This window comes from Cherax quadricarinatus, chromosome 60 (genome assembly GCF_038502225.1).
Source record: "Cherax quadricarinatus isolate ZL_2023a chromosome 60, ASM3850222v1, whole genome shotgun sequence".
Taxonomy (NCBI): domain Eukaryota; kingdom Metazoa; phylum Arthropoda; class Malacostraca; order Decapoda; family Parastacidae; genus Cherax; species Cherax quadricarinatus.
Window position 1 is genome coordinate 14646533 of NC_091351.1, and position 24624 is coordinate 14671156.

Here is a 24624-nt window from a genome sequence, read left to right on the forward strand (position 1 = left end):
GTGTTGTTCATATCATGTAATTCTGTTGAGTAGCTCCAACAGGTTTGGGTTAAGTGATAGGATGAGGGAGCAAGGAGGGGGGGGGGTGTACCCACACGGAGTTGTAAGTGTGGTGTGTAATGTTAGCTGTAGGTAGGATTGTGTTAATTTATAGCCTTAAATGAGTTTTATATATTATATTTTTGTAATGTCATGTTTTAAATAAAATATAAAAAAAGAGGTTGTAATGTCATGTTTTAAATAAAATATAAAAAAAGAGGTTAAAATTAGTGGGTCAGTAGTGTCTGACTCGATTATTGCTGACTTAAGCATAACAAAAACTCAGCTGTTTATAGCAGTACAGTGTTTTTAAACACTCTAAGTGTGGCGCTAGAATTTTCGATATACCATTAAAATGGCTTGTTTGAAAACTCAGTTTCAGTCCATACCCCCGGCCGGGATTGAACCCGCGGTCATAGAGTCTCAAAACTCCAGCCCTAACGCGACGGGCTGGAGTTTTGAGACTCTATGACCGCGGGTTCAATCCCGGCCGGGGGTATGGTTTGTTTGCAATCGTGTCATTACGATTTCTTGAGTCAGTTTCAGTCTTTACAGACTAAGATTACACAATTAGAAAATCTAATTTCAGTCTGTATAGGATTAACTCAAGATACAACCATAGATTTTGATGATCTTGAGGTCAAATTTTAATTACTTACACAACGTTTGAAAATAATTAATTCAGACTATACACATTATGAAAAGGAATTTCTTGAATCAGATCCGTCTGAGGATGAAATTAAAAATGTTTTGGATACCTTTAGTAATCAACAATTAAGGTGGACAGGAGTACAAGCTATCTGCCGCAAAACTCTGTCACAGAGACCTACTCTAACTAGTGGTCAAACACCTGTTACACCTGTAACAACAACAAGTGTCCCATTACCAAGCTTACCTACATTGTCATTACCTATTTTCCTTTTTTTTAACAATGGTTATAAATGACCATAATTTTTAAAGGGGTGGACCGGTAAGCCAGCGGAAGGCCTCGGTCAGATGACCAAAATCTCCAAAGGCGGGTCATCATCTGACTAAGACCCACGTCAGGAAACATTTGTCCTGTTTCCTGACGAACCTTACCTAACCTAACCTAACCTATTTTCCAAGGTCATAATTATGAAGAATTCATTATTGGTTTTCAATCCATAGATGAGATTGCTAAGTTCAATTACCTTAAATGTCTTGTGAAGGGAGACCCCTATGAACTGATTAAGTCATTTCCGGTGGTTAAAGGCAATTATCAAATAGCCTTACGTGTCTTAGCAGACAATTACTTTGATGATGACAAGGCTAGAGTTAGACATGCAGTCTTAATATCAAGTTTGAAGCCACCCAAACATTGTTTTTCAGACTTGCAGGCATTTAGAATCACATTAGACAATAGTCTCAGATCTCTAGGTGCTAAATATGACCTAAGGCAATGTGATTGGTTTATCAGTGGTATTGTACAAGGTAAGTTGTCACCACAAACTATTGAACGATTAAATATTATGTTCAATAAACGCTATTTCACTTGTGAAGAAATTAGCAATGGTTTACAAACAATAGTTTCATGCATGCAAGCAACGAGACAAGATGAAAAATCCACAAATCCCGTAGATAACAAATCTTCAACTCAGTATAAAAGGAGTATAACTACTCCCACTAAACCACAGAATGGGAAATCCCATACAGGCATTTATCAAGTTGTGAATACAACAGACAGTAAACAGACTGTCACACATAAACGTACTCCAAAATGTGTACTTTGTGATGGAACACATTGGGCACAGTATTGTATTCAATACACATCAATGGAGGCACGTAAACAACGTGTTCATCAGCTGAAAAGGTGCATCAAGTGTTTAGGTGAACACAAGGGAGGAAAATGCTCACTGAAGAAGTGTTTTAAATGCAAGGGTATGCATCATACAGCATTATGCCCAAATACTTTTGCTGAACAGCAGCAAACTTCCACAGAATCAGGAAGTCAACAAGCAACAGCATTAAATGTGAGAGATAAGTTTAAAGCAACTGCTCTCCCGATAGCTCGAGTTGAGTTATCTAATAAATTACACAAAACCAATGTGCTAACACTATTTGATCAAGGCTCAGAAAGGTCCTTCATAAGAAGAACAGTGTTGCAGAAACTGAATAAACAACCCTATGCCAAAATACAGTTAGATATAGCTGTTTTTTTCCACAATTCTGGTAAACAGACATATGACCTAGCCAGAATCACTGTTGGTCTAGGAAACAGGAAAAAGACAGTAGAAGCTGTGGTAGTAGATGATTTGCCTAAGTCTGTGCAGATCCAGGGATTAAAAGAAACAGTTGCAGCACTGAAAGCAGCTAAGGTCAAGTTAGCCTGTCCTGACATACAGACGGACACAATTAGTCCAATTGATTTAATCATTGGAAGTGATTATTGCACAAAAGTGCAAAATATAGTAAGTAAACATGATGTTCACTTGCTGAAAACAGCAGGAGGCCACATGATATGTGGTCCCATTCCCTCTCAAAGTGGGAAAGAAGCTGATATTGATTCAGTGGAAAATGTACTAGTTACGAGAATAACCGCTGATCATGAACCACAGCAAAAATTATCATTACTGGAAGAAATGAATGAACCAGTTGATAAGTTGTGGGATTTAGATGCGATAGGTATTGATGTAAATAAACCGAGCCCACAAGAGTCTCAGATTTATAACCAATATTTGGACACTGTCAAATATAAAGATGGACAGTATTGGGTTAGATTACCATGGAAATTAAATCCACCACATCTGCCTAGCAATTATCGCATGGCTATCGGACAGATGAAAGCACAAATACATTAGCTCAGGAAGAATCCAGAGCTACTGACTGTTTATAATAATATCATACAAGAACAGTTGGACAATAAATTAATTGAGGAAATTGTCGAAGATAAGTTGAAGACAGAAGCTCATTATCTCCCGCACCATGGAGTCAGAAAAGATTCTGAAACCACTCCACTACGTGTTGTATATAATTGCAGCGCACGTGCAAATAAAGATGTAGCAAGTCTTAATGACTGTCTGATGACCGGACCCTCACTAAATGAGAAGCTTGGAGACGTGCTTATGAAATTTCGCACAAACCCATATGCCTACACGGCTGATATTTCCAAAGCTTTCTTAAGAGTAGGACTACAAGAAATAGATAGAGATTATACTCGATTCTTGTGGCCTGAAAATCCACATGATCCTCAAAGTCCTGTGAAAACTTATCGTTTCAAATCAGTATTATTTGGTGCAACATCCTCTCCATTCTTACTAGAAGCTACTCTAAATACACAGTTGAAGAAATCTGAAAGTCCCTTCAAAGAAGTCTTAAAGAAAAGTTTCTATGTGGACAATCTTCAAGGTACTGTGAATAAAGAGGAGGATTTGAAATCCTTATACAGAGAAGCTAACAAGGAGATGAAGGAAGCAAATATGCCTCTAAGGATGTGGAATACAAATTCAAAGCAATTAAGGGAACTTATCAAAGAAGATTTCCCTGAAGCTGAAATTCCTGATTGCAACAATATGCTGGGACCTAATTGGAACACACAGGAAGATACTTTGAGTCTCAAAAAGATAAACAATAAATCATGCAGTACACTCACTAAACGTAGTTTACTGTCAGAGGTATCACAATGTTTTGATCCTCTAGGACTCGTCTCACCAATTACCATAAAGGGTAAAATGCTTAGGCAAGATGCATGGAAGCTCAAAATTGGATGGGATGAGAACTTGCCTCTAGTAATGAGTCAAGCATGGGATGAAATATCCAGGGAGTTTAAGCAACTTCATCAAATTACATTTCCCAGACAAATAGGTCAAGAGGGAAACAATTACACATTACATGTGTTCTGTGATGCGTCAACCAGAGGTTATGGCGCTGTAGCTTACATGAGTAATGCTGAAGGAAGTACACTAATTACTTCAAAGGCCAGGGTAGCACCCTTGAAGGTCAGAACAGTACCACAATTGGAACTGACAGCACTCTATGTAGGTACAAAATTAGCTGTCTATCTCAACAAAGTACTTGATCATCTCACTATTGAGAAAACCGTGATCTGGAGTGATAATGAGGCAGTTCTCCAGTGGTTAAGAAATAATAAGAGTAAGCTGGTCTATGTACAGAAAAAGTAGCAGAAATAAAAGAGATGCAGAGAGATTATCTCTTTCTTCACGTCTCTACCCAAGAGAATCCAGTTGACATGTTGTCACGTGGTGTCCCACTCAAGAAATTTGTGGATAATAAATTATGGCTGCACGGACCGAACTGGCTCTCTAATGAAAATAACTGGCCTCAGCAAAAAGCTCACATTATGCCAGAAGAAACAGTCTGCTTGAACACAGCAGAAATAAGTTGTGTAAATACCGCAGACACAACAGAAATAGTCATTGATGGATCTAAATACTCATCTTTGGGTAAACTCTTAAGAGTTACAGCTCTTGTCTTTAAATTCATTAAAGGAATAAAACCTGATTATATCTTGAACCCATTAAATACTGGATGAAACTAATACAGAAAGATGTTTTCTCTACAGAATATAAATTTCTGGAAACACAAGATAAATCCCCAAAGAAACCTGTTATGATTAATTCTTTAGGACTTTATCTCGACTCAGAAAAGATTATAAGATGTCGAGGAAGAATTCATAATTCTTCACTACCTAAAGAAGCCATACATCCAATATTGATCCCCAAGAATCATTGGCTAACAAAACTGATTGTGCAAAACGCCCACAGTAACGTGTTACATGGTGGGGTAGCTGACACACTTTGTCATATACGACAATCCTACTGGATACCTCTTAAAGTGATTCCTAATGTATAATGTTAAAACTAAATATAGTAAACTTGCACAGAGACAAACTTGTCGGAGAATTGACAAAACTCTTACGAAAATTACTAAAGAAAAAATTATAATAACAAATAAACAAAAAGGTAAATTATAGCTAAGTAATTATAGTGGTGGTGTGCTAGGTAGCTCTGGTGATAGGTGGGAGAAAGTGTAGGAAGAAGCGTAGTCTCGTGCTGATTATGACTGGCAGTAGAGTCACTTATGGACGCTGACACACGACCATTACCTACCATACTTCCCTAATATACCTAATTTACATTACCTGGACGTTTTTCCTTACAAACATCGGACTTGATAATCGTCTACGAGGGAACGAAACATGGTTTAAATTATCCTCTCCAGATTGTGGGAATCATACGAGTTGTTCAAGCCATGGCATTGTGATTTTAATACATCTTAAACAGTCCTTATCTTGCAGCCAGTGGTTCCATCCTGAGGGCATCCACCCGCTAATACTGTTCTTCACTAAGGAGAAGTGGGAGGCAGATTTACTGAAGCAGGCAGACCCACTCTTCAAGTATTACATTCTCTCTGCCCTCCTCATATTCACCTCAGTCTTCATCATACAGGAGGCTCTCATGCCCGGGTAAGTGTTTCCTACTGTATTATTTGGTCCACACTTTTGTTCTTCATAGTTCCTATACTCCTGGCTCAGTGATAGAGAGTTCGGTTCACAACTAAGAAAGACCGGACTAGTCTCCTTACATCTGCTGCCTTTATCTACCTAGCAGTAAATGCCTAAGAGTTTGTCGGCTGTTGTGAGTAGCATCTTAAAAGTGAGAACATTACATGGTTTTCTCGGGAAAAAAATCATCTTTCATTCGAAGAAGTCCCGGAAAGTAACGAAACAGCGCTGATCTAAGTCATTCATAATAATTTAAATTACAGTTTGTAGGATACTTTTAGCTCTGAATTTTTCCATTTATGCACGTCCCTGTAGGTTGTATTTCATAAACCCGTAAATCCGCATAGGATTGTCATTGCAATCATATAATTAATCTAATGTGTAATTATCTGTATTATGAATATCTAATGTTTATAAAGTTGTAGGAATGTGTTTAGGCCACAGCACATCTTGTGTTAAGGTGGATCTTGTGTGACGATGTGTTAGGGATGTATTTAGTGTTATTGTGTATGTGTTTCAGTTGTCTGTTGGAGAGGTGGTGGAGTTTCATTATATGTAATCATTAATATTGTCATGTTTTAGATATGTTCGACATACCTATTATGTATACAAAGTTTTAAGATAATAAATTAAAATCCGTATAGGCTGTTTAGTGGAAGGAGTGTTGGAGGTTCCATCCACCGAAGTTAATTGCGACCCGATCACTGACCAATTTTTCTGTTAGTAATTCGCCTGCGTATGCTCGCCTGCAGGAATACTTTGGGTTGGCGGTGTGGAGTGGTGTGCGTGGCCTCCCTGGCAATAGTGGTTTCGCTAGCTTGGGTCTCCACTATACACCAGCACCACGTCGACCCCCACAACGACTCAGAGTGTGAGACCAACGAGAGATACGCCATCACCAACTTCTTCTACGACACCTACATGACCATAGTTACCTCCATAGGAGTGAGGATTATGCTCTTCCTGTTTATTTGTAGCTTACTCTACATCTGCGCTCTCATTAACCTGGTAAGTGATGATAAATTAAATTTAACTCACTGCTACAGCATTTGCATAACAACTTGTCCAGTTTCCTCTTGAGGGCGTCTACACTTGTTCCAGCCGTGTTTCTGATATCTTCTGGTAAGATGTTGAATAGTCTGGAACCCTTAATTGTCCCCAACGCACCCCTGCTCCTCGCTGGGTTTATTTTACACTTCCTCCCATATCTCTCACTCAAGTATGTTGTTATGGCAGTGTGCATGTTTGGAACCAGGCCCTCGAGTACTTTCCAGGTATATATTATCATGTATTTCTCTCTCTCTTCCACTCCAATGAGTACATGTTCAAGACTTGAAGGCGTTCCCAGTAATTTAGGTGCTTTACTGGCTCAATGTGAACCGTAAATGATCTCTGTATTTGTTCCAGCTCTGATATTTCTCCTGCTTTGAACGGGGCCGTCGGCACTGAGCAATATTCTAAATGAGTGAGCACTAGCGATTTGAAGAGTGTCACCATCGGCATTATTTCCCTTGTTTTGAAAGTTCTCGATACCCACCCCGTCATCTGCCTGGCTGTCGTGATATTTGTCTTGTTATGGTCTTTAAAAGAAAGGTCCGCTGACATAATTATTCCTAGGTCTTTTACGTGTTCCTTTCGTTCTATTTGGTGACCCTCTTGAGTTTTGTATACAGTGTTCCTTTTGAGTTCTTCGTTCTTTCCATACCTAAGCAGCTGGAACTTATCACCATTGAACGTCATGTTGTTCTCCACTGCCCACTGGAAAACTCTGCTTATGTCTTCCTGTAATTTTTCACTGTCCTCTACCGTAGTGACTTTCATGCTTGTTTTATTGTCATCTGCAAATGATGATACAAAAGTGTGACGGGTGTTTTTATCTATATCTGCTATGAGGATGAGAAAGCAGAGGTGCCAGGACAGTGCCTTGGTGAACTGAGCTTTTGACCTCGCTGATGCTGGATCTTGCTCTGTTCACTACTACTTTTTGTGTTCTGTGTGTTAGGAACCCGAAAATCCTTCTGCCTACCTTCCCTGTAAATCCCAGGGCCCTCATTTTGTGCGCAATCACTCCAAACGCCTTTGCAAAATCCGTGTAAATCACATCTGTGTTTTGATCGTCTTCTAATGCCTCCGTAATTCTGTCATAATAGTTCAGCTGAAATTTTCAGTTGAAATTTTCTCCTGGACGGGTCAGTTAAGTTCACCTGTAATGCCACACACGCCTCCACCATCGAAACAATACCCCACGTCCTTAAAGATCCTGGAACAAATACCATACTTCTGTTTACATTAGAACATAAGAAAGAAGGAACACTGCAGCAGGCCTACTGGCCTATACGAGACAGGTCCAAGTCTCCTACCGGTGAGATATCTCTCAGTAATGAAATTCAACTCTCTCCAAAACGGAACAATACTTTAACAAGCCTTCCACCAATAAATTACTGTGCAGATCGTTCCAGTGGCTACCTTCTCGACCTTTCCTGCCTCTCTGCTGCCACCGCCCTCGACACCCCTCCCAGTGAGCCAAGTACCGGAGTCTCTCATCCCTCTCCATCAATGTCTGCAGTACATCTGTACAATTTGCTCCAAAGTGGTTGGGCCACTTGCCTTTCTAACCCTTCTCTCCTCCTCCCTCCCATCCTTTTCCAGTATTTCTATCCTTCCCCATCCCGCTTCCTTCCCCCATCTTACCGCAGCTCTGGTCATGTAAATCGAAGATTCAGCAGCTGTGACAGGCATGATCGTCCTGCTCTAAAATCATGCTGGTTAAGCTGGTTCATGATATTTGTAATTTGCCGTCTCATCACTCTTTTGAAGATTTTTATGATGTGAGAAGTTAGAGCTGCTGGTCTGTAATTTTTAGCTAGTGCTCTACTACCTCTCTGATGCAAAGGAGCTATGTCTGAGGGCTCGTGTTAGTGGTACTTTGCACTTCTTTATAAATAGAGTATTCTATGAGTCTGGTCCAGGTGCTGAGTGAATGGGTATTTTCTCCATTTCTTTTTCGAAATCTATGGGATTTGTACTAATGTCAGTTAGGTGGTCTGCGCGACCTTCTGCTGAAGTGAAAAATGTTTCTGCATTTTATACCTTGCTGTCATTTAGTGGGTTGCTGAACATCGACTCATACTGTTCTTTTAGGATTTCATTCATTTCCTGTTCATCGTCAGTATATGAATCTCCGCTCAATAATGGTCCAATTATACAGGTAGTTCATAGCTTGGATTTTGCATAAGAATAGAAATATTTTGGGTTTCTTGCAATATCCTGTATGACCCTTTGTTCCCTTTGTACTTCTTCTGTTAGGTATGACATCCTAAGTTTATGCTCTAATTCAGCGATCTTTCGGCTTAGACTATCTTTCCTCTGTTGTAGCATAATTGTGTTTCTAAGCAATTTAATAGCCTGTTTTCTCCTGTACCATTTCCTACACTCTGTCTCTCTATATCTGATCTTCTGGGTTTCCTCGGTAGTACGTGCTTTATACATACTTTGTATACTTCTATATTCAGCTTCTCTAGGCAATGGTGGAGATTTAGGTCGCTCATGTCTGATTCCCAGGATATGTCTGGTAGCTCTTGGTTTATTTTTCCCAGTCAATTCTATAGTTGTTAAAATTAAACTTACTGAACATCCCGTCTCTAACATTAGTGACGCAGTTCCCTAACCCTGAGTTAATACTTGTTTGAACTTCTATGATGTTGCGATCAGAGTATATTGTTTTTGTAACTGTTATGTCTCTGATTAGCTCATTGTTGTTTGTGAATATCAAATCCAAAGTATTTTCATTTCTAGTGGGATCAATTATCTGTTGGTTTAATGAGTACTTCTCACAAAGCGTCATAAGTTCCCTGGTATGTACCTGTTGAGTCAGGCTGCTTCCCGCAGATATTTCTGCTATAACATTACGTTGAACAATGTTATACTAACGAAAGTAGTGTGGGATTTTCTAGCCTATCCAGATAGCTATCTATTTTCCTTAACTGGTCTGTGAATTCCTCAGCAGCTGCTAATGGTGGTTTATATACTAGGATATTTACCAAGTTCCTATTTTCAACTTTAATTCCTAGAATTTCTACTATATCATTCGTAGAATTCAGCACTTCTGTGCAACAGTATCTTTTACGTAAGTCCTACTCCTCTCTGTGATTTATTAATTCTATCACATCTATACATGTTATACATGTTATAGTTTTCTATCTTTATCTCTCTGTCCAAAACATCCCTCATGTGTGTTTCTGTAAATGCTTCAAACATGGCATTCGCTTCTGTTAGGAGCCCACTGACATAACTAACTTTGTCATTTTTATTTAAATTCAAACTCTGATTATTTGCAAATATAAAGCAGGAAATACTATTTGGGATGCTTTGTTTTGCTGTGTGTTTGGTTAGTACCACTGGTGATGTACTACCTGGTATGTCCCCTGGTGTACATACCCCTGGTTTCTCCAGGACTGACTTTGCATTTGATTGTGTATTAGGGCTGATGCCTGGTTTGGTATGTCCCATTGTGCTGCCCATCTGTCCCCTCTGTACCATTCCCCCTTTTTCTCTCTTTCTTTGGTCCGATCGTTTCTGTTTATGTCTAAAAAAGATTGCTGTTCATTTTCCCTTTCTCTGCTTTCTCTGTAGCTCCGCGTCCCTTAACATGATGGTCAGGGCAGCTGAGGTCACAACATTCTCTGAACTGTGTTGAAGCTTTGCACATCACTGGGTGGAAGTATCTGCTGCAATCTTTGTCAAAGCAACATTTTCCCTTTCTTAACATGTTGGCACATTTTCTGTTGTATTTATTCCAGCAAACTCTGCCATATAGGCACATACCTTTTGCATAGTATCTGCAAATGTTCTGACTGCCTATATTTACTGATTTTGTGTTTCCCAAGTTCTGCCACTTGATCTGAATTCTCTTGTTTTCTTTCATCTAGGCGTATTTCTTCCTTTTTTTTCTACATTTTCGTTTGTACCTGCTCTAGCTTTTCCTTCCTCCCTTTCCCTTTTCTCTATGTTATGTACCCATGTTTTGTTCTTTTCTAACTTGCTCTGAATGACGTTCTCCACTCTTATTTCCACTCCTGAAACTGAAGATAATAAGACAGTAATGGCTTGGGAGAGGGACCCAGAAAGAATAATAATGAGATTATGCATAAAGTCTCACAAAAACTATGAATAACAGTAAGTCAAAACGATTGTAAATGAAGATTTTGATAAATTGAGCAGATAAAGCAACATTTGAGTGATGGGATTAAAAATATTTATAAATTTCATGTAAAGAAAAATTGTGAAATGGAAATTAGACCTGTTGAAAAATATATATTTTGATGATTCATTCTGAGAATGTATCATAATCCACGGTACGAGCGGGGATTGAACTCGCGGTGAGTGAGTCGTAAAACTCCAGACCAACGCGTTAGCCACTGGATCAGCTGTCTGCAATAAAATTCATCCAACTAGGTATATTTATGCACCATAGGAAGGTTAACATGGGCACCACTGTGACCACAGATGGCTAACGCGTCGGTCTGGAGTTTAACGACTCACTCACCGCGAGTTCAATCTCCACCCGTTCCGTGGTTTGTTTACAGTCGTGTCATTACGATACCTTGAGTAATATCTCATATAATATATTCAGTGGTGATAATTTAAAGAGCATCCAATAATTGTTGTGGTGATAATTGTTGTGGTGATAATTGTTGTGGTGATAATTGTTGAGGTGATAATTGTTGTGGTGATAATTCCAAGATTGTCAAATGTAGAGAAGGATGTTTGGGAATTAATAAAGAAGTTGCCACCAAACTAACTTCATGGGGAGTAAAGCAGTCATGAAGACATGGAATAAACCATTCCATGAGGTGCCTTGATGTTGGTGAAGGCTCTTAATCCAAGGAATAAGATACAAACTTCCTTTGCTGTAGTGCTCACAGTTATGACAAGACACAGTTCGTGTAGAAGAAGCTTTCTTGTGAAACATCGCTGTGCTCCGTGTACGGTTTTATCAAGTGTGGACTTGATACAGCTCTACACAGTGCGAAACGTTATCCCAATAAAAATCATCCTCCCCAGGCGCTTTATATCCTTTACGGGTTTATTGTCGTCGTTTTACAGCACTTGTGAGATGGTGGGTTATCAGGTTTGATCTACAAAAGAGGAGGGTAGCCCCAATTCCTTGGATCAAGAGCCTTTTGCCTTGTTATCGGCCCAGGACGGACCGAAAACTCGACTCGTACCCAGGTATAATTTGTGGCTATATATTTTTATATTTTCCAGCCATTGTATTGTGAATTAGATTCTTTACACATCGCTTTACCATATTAATAAATGACAAAGTTTTCTGTTTTGTAAATTTAACGCAGCAAGAGTGTAAGACTTTGTTGGATGAGGCTGTCTTACCCACCTCTAAGCGTACACTGACACCCACTGTCAACATGTACTTGGATCTTCCCAACAACTTCACCTTCACGACTGGAAGCAAAGATAACATTCCACTTCTCTGCTGTGATCCTTGGGTAAGTCACTTCCATGGAAACTGTTATGTAAGACTTAATGTTGACTGTAAATGAGTTACTAAGGCTGTATTTCACCTGTATAGTAACATCATATAAGATTTTAGTACCTAAAATAATTATTCAAGAAAGCTCGTTTTACATATATTGAGAGATACACATCTGGATGTATTTATACTGAAAGATACATACTTTATATATATATATATATATATATATATATATATATATATATATATATATATATATATATATATATATATATATATATATATACACATATATATATATATATATATATATATATATATATATATATATATATATATATATATATATATGTGTGTGTGTGTGTGTGTGTATATATATATATATTAGGTAGTAGGTTGGTAGACAGCAACCACCCAGGGAAGTACTACCGTCCTGCCAGATGACTGTGAAACAGAAACCTGTAACTGTTTTGCATGATGGTAGGATTGCTGGTTTCTTTTTCTGTCTCATAAACACGCTAGATAACAGGGATATCTTGCTACTCCTACTTACACTTTGGTCACACTTCACAGACACGCACATGCATATATATATATATATATATATATATATATATATATATATATATATATATATATATTCTTTCTTTCTTTCAACACACCGGCCGTATCCCACCGAGGCGGGGTGGCCCAAAAGGAAAAACGAAAGTTTCTCCTTTTACATTTAGTAATATATACAGGAGAAGAGGTTACTAGCCCCTTGCTCCCGGCATTTTAGTTGCCTCTTACAACACGCATGGCTTACGGAGGAAGAATTCTGTTCCACTTCCCCATGGAGATAAGAGGAAATAAACAAGAATAAGAACTAGAAAGAAAATAGAAGAAAACCCAGAGGGGTGTGTATATATGTGCTTGTACATGTATGTGTAGTGTGACCTAAGTGTAAGTAGAAGTAGCAAGACGTACCTGAAATCTTGCATGTTCATGAGACAGAAAAAAGGACACCAGCAATCCTACCATCATGTAAAACAATTACAGGCTTTCGTTTTACACTCACTTGGCAGGACGGTAGTACCTCCCAGGGCGGTTGCTGTCTACCAACCTACTACCTATAATATATATATATATATATATATATATATATATATATATATATATATATATATATATATATATATATACATACATCTAGGTTTTTCTCCTTTTTCTAAATAGCTCTTGTTCTTCTTTATTTCTTCTATTGTCCATGGGGAAGTGGAAAAGAATCTTTCCTCCGTAAGCCATGCGTGTCGTATGAGGCGACTAAAATGCCGGGAGCAATGGGCTAGTAACCCCTTCTCCTGTAGACATTTACTAAAAAAGAGAAGAAGAAAAACTTTATAAAACTGGGATGCTTGAATGTGCGTGGATGTAGTGCGGATGACAAGAAACAGATGATTGCTGATGTTATGAATGAAAAGAAGTTGGATGTCCTGGCTCTAAGCGAAACAAAGCTGAAGGGGGTAGGGGAGTTTCGGTGGGGGGAAATAAATGGGATTAAATCTGGAGTATCTGAGAGAGTTAGAGCAAAGGAAGGGGTAGCAGTAATGTTGAAGGATCAGTTATGGAAGGAGAAAAGCGAACATGAATGTGTAAATTCAAGAATTATGTGAATTAAAGTAAAGGTTGGATGCGAAAAGTGGGTCATAATAAGCGTGTATTCAGCTGGAGAAGAGAGGAATGTAGAGGAGAGAGAGAGATTTTGGGAGATGTTAAGTCAATGTATAGGAGCCTTTGAACCAAGTGAGAGAGTAATTGTGGTAGGGGACCTGAATGCTAAAGTAGGAGAAACTTTTAGAGAGGGTGTGGTAGGTAAGTTTGGGGTGCCAGGTGTAAATGATAATGGGAGCCCTTTGATTGAACTTTGTATAGAAAGGGGTTTAGTTATAGGTAATACATATTTTAAGAAAAAGAGGATAAATAAGTATACAAGATATGATGTAGGGCGAAATGACAGTAGTTTGTTGGATTATGTATTGGTAGATAAAAGACTGTTGAGAAGACTTCAGGATGTACATGTTTATAGAGGGGCCGCAGATATATCAGATCACTTTTTAGTTGTAGCTACACTGAGAGTAAAAGGTAGATGGGATACAAGGAGAATGGAAGCATCAGGGAAGAGAGAGGTGAAGGTTTATAAACTAAAAGAGGAGGCAGTTAGGGTAAGATATAAACAGCTATTGGAGGATAGATGGGCTAATGAAAGCATAGACAATGGGGTCGAAGAGGTATGGGGTAGGTTTAAAAATGTAGTGTTAGAGTGTTCAGCAGAAGTTTGTGGTTACAGGAAGGTGGGTGCAGGAGGGAAGAGGAGCGATTGGTGGAATGATGATGTAAAGAGAAAAATGATGTAAGGGAGAAAAAGTTAGCATATAAGAAGTTTTTACAGAGTAGAAGTGATGCAAGGAGGGAAGAGTATATGGAGAAAAAGAGAGAGGTTAAGAGAGTGGTGAAGCAATGTAAAAAGAGAGCAAATGAGAGAGTAGGTGAGATGTTATCAACAAATTTTGTTGAAAATAAGAAAAAGTTTTGGAGTGAGATTAACAAGTTAAGGAAGCCTAGAAAACAAATGGATTTGTCAGTTAAAAATAGGAGAGGAGAGTTATTAAATGGAGAGTTAGAGGTATTGGGAAGATGGAGGGAATATTTTGAGGAATTGTTAAATGTTGATGAAGATAGGGAAGCTGTGATTTCGTGTATAGGGCAAGGAGGAATAACATCTTGTAGGAGTGAGGAAGAGCCAGTTGTGAGTGTGGGAGAAGTTCGTGAGGCAGTAGGTAAAATGAAAAGGGGTAAGGCAGCCGGGATTGATGGGATAAAGATAGAAATGTTAAAAGCATGTGGGGATATAGTTTTGGAGTGGTTGGTGCAATTATTTAATAAATGTATGGAAGAGGGTAAGGTACCTAGGGATTGGCAGAGAGCATGCATAGTTCCTTTGTATAAAGGCAAAGGGGACAAAAGAGAGTGCAAAAAATATAGGGGGATAAGTTTGTTGAGTGTACCTGGTAAAGTATATGGTAGAGTTATTATTGAAAGAATTAAGAGTAAGACGGAGAATGGGATAGCAGATGAACATGGAGGCTTTAGGAAAGGTAGGGGGTGTGTGGACCAGGTGTTTACAGTGAAACACATAAGTGAACAGTATTTAGATAAGGCTAAAGAGGTCTTTGTGGCATTTATGGATTTGGAAAAAGCGTATGACAGGGTGGATAGGGGGGCAATGTGGCAGATGTTGCAGGTGTATGGTGTAGGAGGTAGGTTACTGAAAGCAGTGAAGAGTTTTTACGAGGATAGTGATGCTCAAGTTAGAGTATGTAGGAAAGAGGGAAATTATTTCCCAGTAAAAGTAGGCCTTAGACAAGGATGTGTGATGTCACCGTGGTTGTTTAATATATTTATAGATGGGGTTGTAAGAGAAGTAAATGCGAGGGTCTTGGCAAGAGGCGTGGAGTTAAAAGATAAAGAATCACACATAAAGTGGGAGTTGTCACAGTTGCTCTTTGCTGATGACACTGTGCTCTTTGGGGATTCTGAAGAAAAGTTGCAGAGATTGGTGGATGAATTTGGTAGGGTATGCAAAAGAAGAAAATTAAAAGTGAATACAGGAAAGAGTAAGGTTATGAGGATAACAAAAAGATTAGGTGTTGAAAGATTGGATATCAGATTGGAGGGAGAGGGTATGGAGGAGGTGAATGTATTCAGATATTTGGGAGTGGACGTGTCAGCGGATGGATCTATGAAAGATGAGGTGAATCATAGAATTGATGAGGGGAAAAGGGTGAGTGGTGCACTTAGGAGTCTGTGGAGACAAAGAACTTTGTCCTTGGAGGCAAAGAGGGGAATGTATGAGAGTATAATTTTACAAACGCTCTTATATGGGTGTGAAGCATGGGTGATGAATGTTGCAGTGAGGAGAAGGCTGGAGGCAGTGGAGATGTCATGTCTGAGGGCAATGTGTGGTGTGAATATAATGCAGAGAATTCGTAGTTTGGAAGTTAGGAGGAGGTGCAGGATTACCAAAACTGTTGTCCAGAGGGCTGAGGAAGGGTTGTTGAGGAGGTTCGGACATGTAGAGAGAATGGAGCGAAACAGAGTGACTTCAAGAGTGTATCAGTCTGTAGTGGAAGGAAGGCGGGGTAGGGGTCGGCCTAGGAAAGGTTGGAGGGAGGGGGTAAAGGAGGTTTTGTGTGCGAGGGACTTGGACTTCCAGCAGGTATGCGTGAGCGTGTTTGATTGGAGTGAATGGAGACAAATGGTTTTTAATACTTGACGTGCTGTTGGAGTGTGAGCAAAGTAACATTTATGAAGGGATTCATGGAAACCGGCAGGCCGGACTTGAGTCCTGGAGATGGGAAGTACAGTGCCTGCACTCTGAAGGAGGGGTGTTAATGTTGCAGTTTAAAAACTGTAGTGTAAAGCATCCTTCTGGCAAGACAGTGATGGAGTGAATGATGGTGAAAGTTTTTCTTTTTCTGGCCACCCTGCCTTGGTGGGAATCGGCCAGTGTGATAATATATATATATATATATATATATATATATATGTATATATATATATATATATATATATATATATATATATATATGCAAAACAACCACTCTGAAAGAATAGAGAAATTCCAAGCGCTTTCGTGACTACTCACATTATCAAGGAACTATGAAAGTAAAGCATCCAAGGAAGCTATATAAGGGGTCTGGTCGGCACCTCACTATCAGATCCCACAACGGTTTAAACACGTGACGCGCGGCGAGCCAACTTGGAAAGGTCCTTGGCACAACTCACCCCACAAACTATTCTACCCAAGAAATAAGAAATTTTAAAGATTATTTGTCCAGTGTATTATTAAATTCTTCCCAAATTCTATTAATTATAAATGGATCTAATTTATATAAACCAAAGGAAATATTCATATTATTGTCAAAACTGCTTTTTATGAAACAAGATTCAATTATATTCCTGTCGACCATGGACTTGCTTGATACTACTTTCTCAACTTTTTGAAAATCAATTGGATGGTTAAAATCTCTTACATGAATAAATAGAGCATTGGAATCTTGTCCAGTTCTAATGCTATATTTATGTTGTTTTAATCTTAGTTCGAGATTTTTACCAGTTTGACCGTAATAAACTTTATCGCAAATTTTACAAGGAATCTTATAGACACATCCATCAGCATTTTGGGGGGAATTCTTTATCAAAAGTTTTTTTACTGTATCGAGATTTTTGAATACAACTTTAATATTAAAAGTCTTAAGAAGAGAAGGCATATCAACCAAGTTTTCATGGTAAGGGAGAACCAACATATTTTTATTTGAATAAAGCTGGTTGTCCCTTTTTGGATTGTAAAAAGTATTTCTGGCAACTTTAAAAGATTTATCAATTACATTTCTTGGGTATTTTAAATCATTACCTATTTCATAAATTTTGGATATTTCCTCATCTATGAACTCCAAAATTTATGAAATAGGTAATGATTTAAAATACCCAAGAAATGTAATTGATAAATCTTTTAAAGTTGCCAGAAATACTTTTTACAATCCAAAAAGGGACAACCAGCCTTATTCAAATAAAAATATGTTGGTTCTCCCTTACCATGAAAACTTGGTTGATATGCCTTCTCTTCTTAAGACTTTTAATATTAAAGTTGTATTAAAAAATCTCGATACAGTAAAAAAACTTTTGATAAAGAATTCCCCCCAAAATGCTGATGGATGTGTCTATAAGATTCCTTGTAAAATTTGCGATAAAGTTTATTACGGTCAAACTGGTAAAAATCTCGAACTAAGATTAAAACAACATAAATATAGCATTAGAACTGGACAAGATTCCAATGCTCTATTTATTCATGTAAGAGATTTTAACCATCCAATTGATTTTCAAAAAGTTGAGAAAGTAGTATCAAGCAAGTCCATGGTCGACAGGAATATAATTGAATCTTGTTTCATAAAAAGCAGTTTTGACAATAATATGAAGATTTCCTTTGGTTTATATAAATTAGATCCATTTATAATTAATAGAATTTGGGAAGAATTTAATAATACACTGGACAAATAATCTTTAAAATTTCTTATTTCTTGGGTAGAATAGTTTGTGGGGTGAGTTGTGCCAAGGACCTTTCCAAGTAGGCTCGCCGCGCGTCACGTGTTTAAAGCGTTGTGGGATCTGATAGTGAGGTGCCGACCAGACCCCTTATATAGCTTCCTTGGATGCTTTACTTTCATAGTTCCTTGATAATGTGAGTAGTCACGAAAGCGCTTGGAATTTATCTATTCTTTCAGAGTGGTTGTTTTGCATATTCTGAAATCACATGTTTACTGTGATCTTATTGCATATATATATATATATATATATATATATATATATATATATATATATATATATATATATATATATATATATATATATATATACATATATATACATATATATATATATATATATATATATATATATATATATATATATATATATATATATATATATATATATATATATATATATATATGCAAAACAACCACTGTGAATGAATAGAAAAGTTCCAAGTGCTTTCGTGAATTCTCACATTATCAAGGAACTATAAAAATCAAAGGTTAACAGGAAGTCATGTAAGGACGAAACTACACCTCAGTGTAGACAGTGATCCGTGAAACAGCTTATATTCTACCCAAAAATTTTGTCTAATGTATCTCAAATTCTTCCCAAATTTTATTAATTATAAATGAATCCAATTTATATGAAGATAGATATTTATGTACATCAGTTTCCTCTCATATTTAATTTTCTGTTGACACATTACACAAATAATTCGCATTTATGAGACTGAAATTTATGACTACGTTTCGACCGATATTTCGTTCCTCGATGTTTTGTTTTCCGTTTATCGCAAGTCAGTGCTTAGTGGCATGTACATGCACTTCTTTTCTTTCCATACTTCCTCTGTCAAGAAAAGTGCTCTTATTTCTCTCTTTCTGGATGCTCTCCGCATCTGAGACCCTCAGCTTCTTGACTGAAATTTCCACTCTTCGCAGTTCGTTCTTGGCTACCCTCATGATTTCATAAACTGCCACTCACATGCTAAACGGAATTTCTTCTCTCCCAAACTCTCCTCTCCTGTGAAGTCTCCTATCCTTTGCCTTCCCTATATTTCCAGTCTCCTTAATCTTAACAATACTCTCCGTTCTTTAGGCATCAAACTGTTACCGCCGGACTAATACTCTTCGTCGTAATCTTGCTTGTACCTCTCCTCCTGTCACTGACAATACTTTGAAGTAACTGACGAGTCTCTTTCTGGCAGACTTAAAGAACACAAAAGAACTGCTAGGCTTGCCGACATTAATAATGCTCTTTTCTATCATGATTGAGATCACAGTCATCCTATTGACTGGTCCACTACCAAAACTATCTCTCCTTCTTCTAGCCTTCACAGTCGCTGTTTTGTTGAAGCATCACTTATCCATAACTTTCCTAATATGAATCTTTGTCGTGGCTTTGTCTCTATAGATGCTTTCCTTTATCATTACACTGTCTAATAATCCAGATTTGAGAACACATGACCTGATCTTTATTTCCTCCTCTCCCTACCTCTTCACCTTTCCTATATTTTCATATCCTTTCCTAAATCTTCCTATGGGAGTTTTGTCCAGCAGGGATTTTGTCCTACCATCTTGGCACATTAGCTCTCGTGCAGCACTCCCTTTCTCTTGTTCCATTGACTACCCCCACTGTTACTATTACCACACCTACTACTATATCTCTCTAACACTCCACTCTGTTCCCTTTATTCACTACCTATACTCCCTTCTTATCGCCACCTCTGTTACTATTGCACCTCTACCGATATTACTACTATTGCCACTACTAACTACCGCTAATACTACTACTACATTACTACTTATCCTCCGCTCCCCCTCTCGTACATATTTTGGCTCCTTTTTCTTCGCGTTTCTATGTTTTATTGATCCAAGTATGACCGAAACGTCGTCAGAAGTTACTCTTAAGTGCGTGTTATATGTAATTTGTTCCAGTCACAGACACTGCCTCTATATTCTTTACTCTTGATGCAATAAGTATATAGTTTGTTTCATCGTGTTTAAGAAATAATTTTCCTTTGTTGTTGCATGTGTTGCACAGAACTTCACGTACAGTTACACACTGGTGTTGCTGGTTACTTGGAGCTTCTTCAGGATACACTTCCTTATAAAGTTTGCAGTGTACGTCATCGCTGTGGCTGCCTACGCTGGCATAGTCCTCACCGCCGCTGAGGTGGGTTATTTTTCAGTCATTTATTGCTACTAGTAGTTTAGGGATAGTTATAACTACAATAATAATAATTATTGCTACTAGTAAAGTGTAGCAAATGACACAGTCGCGTCATTACTCTCGGGGATGTTAGAGTGTCAAGCATTATAGATTTAGATTTTGCCGCAGAAGCGGCTAGTTTATTGTGCAACCCAAACCATCCTGTGTTACACACACTACCAGCTTTACCACTACTCTCTATTCTTCCTCTGTTGTTCCCATCCATGTCCCTCTCCCCTATACATACTGGCTCACTCACTCTTTTCTGTTAGTGTGACTTTGAAAATGGTCCAAGTAGGACCGAAACGTCGTCGTAAGCTTGTGTGTGTATCATCGTACATCTTTCATCTCACGTCTCCTACACCTCCCTGACCTACATCTGATTCTTTCCACTCCTCCTCTGCCCAATTTTTCGATGCAATGTTCCGTTTTCAAACAATTCACTTGTTTATTATTAAATGATATCGATATTTTGTCTCTTTTCTGTTGCTTTTTTGGGCTCCCCATAGTGAACTGTGAATAATTCGTCAAAAATGCTATATAATTAGGAAGTGTACAGCCACGCGCACCTGAGCGATGTGTGTCCACCGCTGACGGTTTCCAGTGTGGGACTGGGCGAGGAAATGTGTCACGTGCTCTTTATCTGCACTATCTTCCTGGCTCTACATATGACCGACAGACAGGTAAGACTCGGCTGATTTGTATACGTCAGAAAATATATAATAATGTGTGTGTGTGTGTGTGTGTGTGTGTGTGTGTGTGTGTGTGTGTGTGTGTACTCACCTAATTGTACTCACCTTATTGTGGTTGCAGGGGTCGAGACTCAGCTCCTGGTCCCGCCTCTTCACTGATCGCTACTGGATCCTCTCTCTCTCTGCTTCGTGAGCTTTGTCATACCTCTTCTTAAAACTATGTATGGTTCCTGCCTCCACTACTTCACTTGCTAGGCTATTCCACTTGCTGACAACTCTATGACTGAAGAAATACTTCCTAACATCCCTGTGATTCGTCTGAGTCTTCAGCTTCCAGTTGTGACCCCTTGTCCCTGTGTCCCCTCTCTGGAACATCCTATCTATGTCCACCTTGTCTATTCCCCGCAGTATCTTGTATGTCGTTATCATGTCTCCCCTGACCCTTCTGTCCTCCAGTGTCGTCAGTCCGATTTCCCTTAACCTTTCCTCGTACGACATTCCCTTGAGCTCTGGGACTAACCTTGTTGCAAACCTTTGTACTTTCTCTAACTTCTTGACGTGCTTGACCAGGTGTGGGTTCCAGACTGGTGCTGCATACTCCAGTATGGGCCTAACATACACAGTGTACAGTGTCTTGAACGATTCCTTATTAAGGTATCGGAACGCTATTCTCAGGTTTGCCAGGCGCCCGTATGCTGCAGCGGTTATTTGGTTGATGTGTGCCTCCGGTGATGTGCTCGGTGTTATGGTCACCCCAAGGTCTTTCTCCCTGAGTGAGGTCTGTAGTCTTTGTCCACCTAGCCTATACTCTGTCTGCGGTCTTCTTTGCCCCTCCCCAATCTTCATGACTTTGCATTTGGCTGGATTGAATTCGAGAAGCCAGTTACTGGACCACATGTCCAGCCTCTCCAGGTCTCTTTGCAGTCCTGCCTCATCCTCGTCCGATTTAATTCTACTCATCAACTTCACCTCATCTGCGAACAGGGACACTTCAGAGTCTATTCCTTCCATCATGTCGTTCATATATATCAAAAATAGCACTGGTCCTAGAACTGACCCCTGTGGGACCCCGCTCGTAACAGGCGCCCACTGTGATACCTCTTCACGTACCATGACTCGTTGCTGCCTCCCTGTCAGGTATTCCCTTATCCATTGCAGTGCCCTTCCTTTTACGTGTGCCTGATCCTCCAGCTTCTGCACTAATCTCTTGTGGGGAACTGTGTCAAAGGCCTTCCTGCAGTCTAGGAAAACGCAATCTACCCACCCCTCTCTCTCGTGTCTTACTTCTGTTACCTTGTCATAAAACTCCAGGAGGTTTGTGATACAAGATTTGCCTTCCATGAATCCATGCTGGTTTTCATTTATAATCTTGTTCTTTTCCAAGTGTTCGACCACTCTCCTCCTGATAATCTTCTCCATGACTTTGCACACAATACATGTCAGAGACACAAGTCTGTAGTTTAGTGCCTCGTTTCTGTTTCCTTTCTTAAATATGGGGACTACATTAGCTGTCTTCCATTTCTCAGGTAGTTGCCCAGTTTCAAGGGATGTGTTGAAGATTGTGGTTAGAGGCACACACAGCATCTCTGCTCCTTCTCTAAGGACCCATGGGGAGATGTTGTCCGGTCCCATCGCCTTTGAGGTGTCAAGGTCGCTTAAGAGCTTCTTCACCTCCTCCTCAGTTGTTCGTATGTCATCCAACACTTGTTGGTATATTCCCTCTTGATGTTCCCTTCTGTGCTGTCTTCCCACAGCCCTTCCTGTCTCTACTGTAAAAACTTCCTTAAATCTCCTGTTCAGCTCCTCACATTCCTCCTGATCATTTCTTGTGAGTTCTCCACCTTCTGTCCTTAATCTAATCACCTGGTCTTTGACTGTTGTCTTCCTCCTGATGTGGCTGTACAACAGTTTCGGGTCAGTCTTGATTCTCGATGCTATGTCATTTTCATACTGTCGCTGGGCCTCCCTCCTTACCTGTGCGTACTCATTCCTGGCTCTGCGACTGATCTCCCTATTTTCGTGTGTTCTCTGCCTTCTGTACTTTTTCCATTCTCTATTGCACTTTGTTTTTGCCTCCTTACACCGTCGGGTAAACCAGGAGCTCGTTCTGGTCTTCCCGTTGTTACTGTTGCCCTTGGGAATGAACCTTTCCACTGCCTCCTTGCATTTTGTTGCTACATATTCCATCATTTCATTTACTGGCTTTCCTGCCAGTTCTCTGTCCCACTGGACCTCCCGCAGGAAGTTCTTCAACCCTATGTAGTCCCCTCTTTTATAGTCAGGCTTTTCCCATTCTACTCCTGTTATTCTCTCCACTTGCAACTCTACTATGTATTCAAAGCACAGAACCACGTGGTCGCTAGCTCCTAGGGGACTCTCATACTTGATGTCCTCAATGTCTGAGCTGCCCAGGGTGAACACAAGGTCCAATCTTGCTGGTTCATCCTCCCCTCTCACTCTGGTAGTGTCCTTAACATGTTGGTGCATGAGGTTTTCCAGCACCACGTCCAACATCCTGGCTCTCCATGTTTCGGGACCCCCATGTGGCTCCAGGTTTTCCCAGTCAATCTCCCTGTGGTTGAAATCCCCCATAACCAGCAACTTTGCTCTGCTGGAGTGAGCTCTTCTTGCCACCTCAGCAAGTGTGTCCACCATTGCTCTGTTGCTCTCTTCATATTCCTCTCTTGGCCTCCTGCAGTTCTGTGGTGGATTATACATCACTGCAATGACCACTTTGAGTTCCCCAGACTGAAGTGTACCTGCTATGTAGTCTCTTTCTCCCGTCTCATCTATTCCTTCCATTTTCTCGAATTTCCATCTGTTTTTTACGAGCAGAGCAACCCCACCTCCCCCCCTGCCCCTTCTATCTTTCCTCATGATCTGGTATCCTGGTGGGAAGATCGCATCTGTTATTGTCTCCATGAGTTTTGTTTCTGTAACTGCTATGATGTCTGGGGACTTCTCATTGATTCTTTCTTGCCATTCCTCATGTTTATTCGTTAATCCATCTGCATTTGTGTACCAAACCTTCAACTTCTGTTCTAATACTGTAACTGTGGTGCGGGGGGTGGAAACAGAGGGATCGGTGTGTGATGGTTGGTTTGGATTGTTCAGTTGCCTTGGGGGTGTCGTGGCTGGAGTCCTTCTGCAGGTGTTTCTGGGGGGTGCGCTTGTCCTTCCATTTGATCCTGGGTTATTCTGCTCTCCTTTTTCATTTCCTCGCCTAATTGTGGTTGCAGGGTTTGAGACAGCTCCTGGCCCCGCCTCTTCACTGATCGCTACTGGGTCCTCTCCCTGCTCCATGAGTTTTGTCATACCTCGTTTTAAAACAATGTATAGTTCCTGCCTCCACTTCGTCACTTGCCAGACTATTCCACTTCCTGACAACTGTATGACTAAAGAAATACTTCCTAACATTTCTTTGACACAACTGAGTCCTCAACTTCCAACTGGGACCCTTGTTTCTGTGTCCCATCTCTTGAACAACCTGTCTCTGTCCACCTTGTCAATTCTTCGCAGTATTTTGTATGTCGTTATCATGTCTCCCCTAACCCTCCTGTCCTCCGGTGTCGTCAGGC

The 24624-nt window shown here is 39.6% G+C and overlaps 1 protein-coding gene across 1 annotated transcript in view; it reads left to right on the forward strand.

Moving 5' to 3' along the window:
- Positions 1 to 24624, forward strand: part of LOC128694392 (adenylate cyclase type 2-like) — a 164039-nt gene that overhangs the window by 91811 nt on the left and 47604 nt on the right. Inside the window, 5 exon segments of the mRNA XM_070097974.1 lie at positions 5315 to 5482; positions 6274 to 6529; positions 11875 to 12027; positions 20187 to 20318; positions 20903 to 21037. Of these exon segments, the coding sequence (XP_069954075.1) occupies positions 5315 to 5482; positions 6274 to 6529; positions 11875 to 12027; positions 20187 to 20318; positions 20903 to 21037 (844 nt within the window).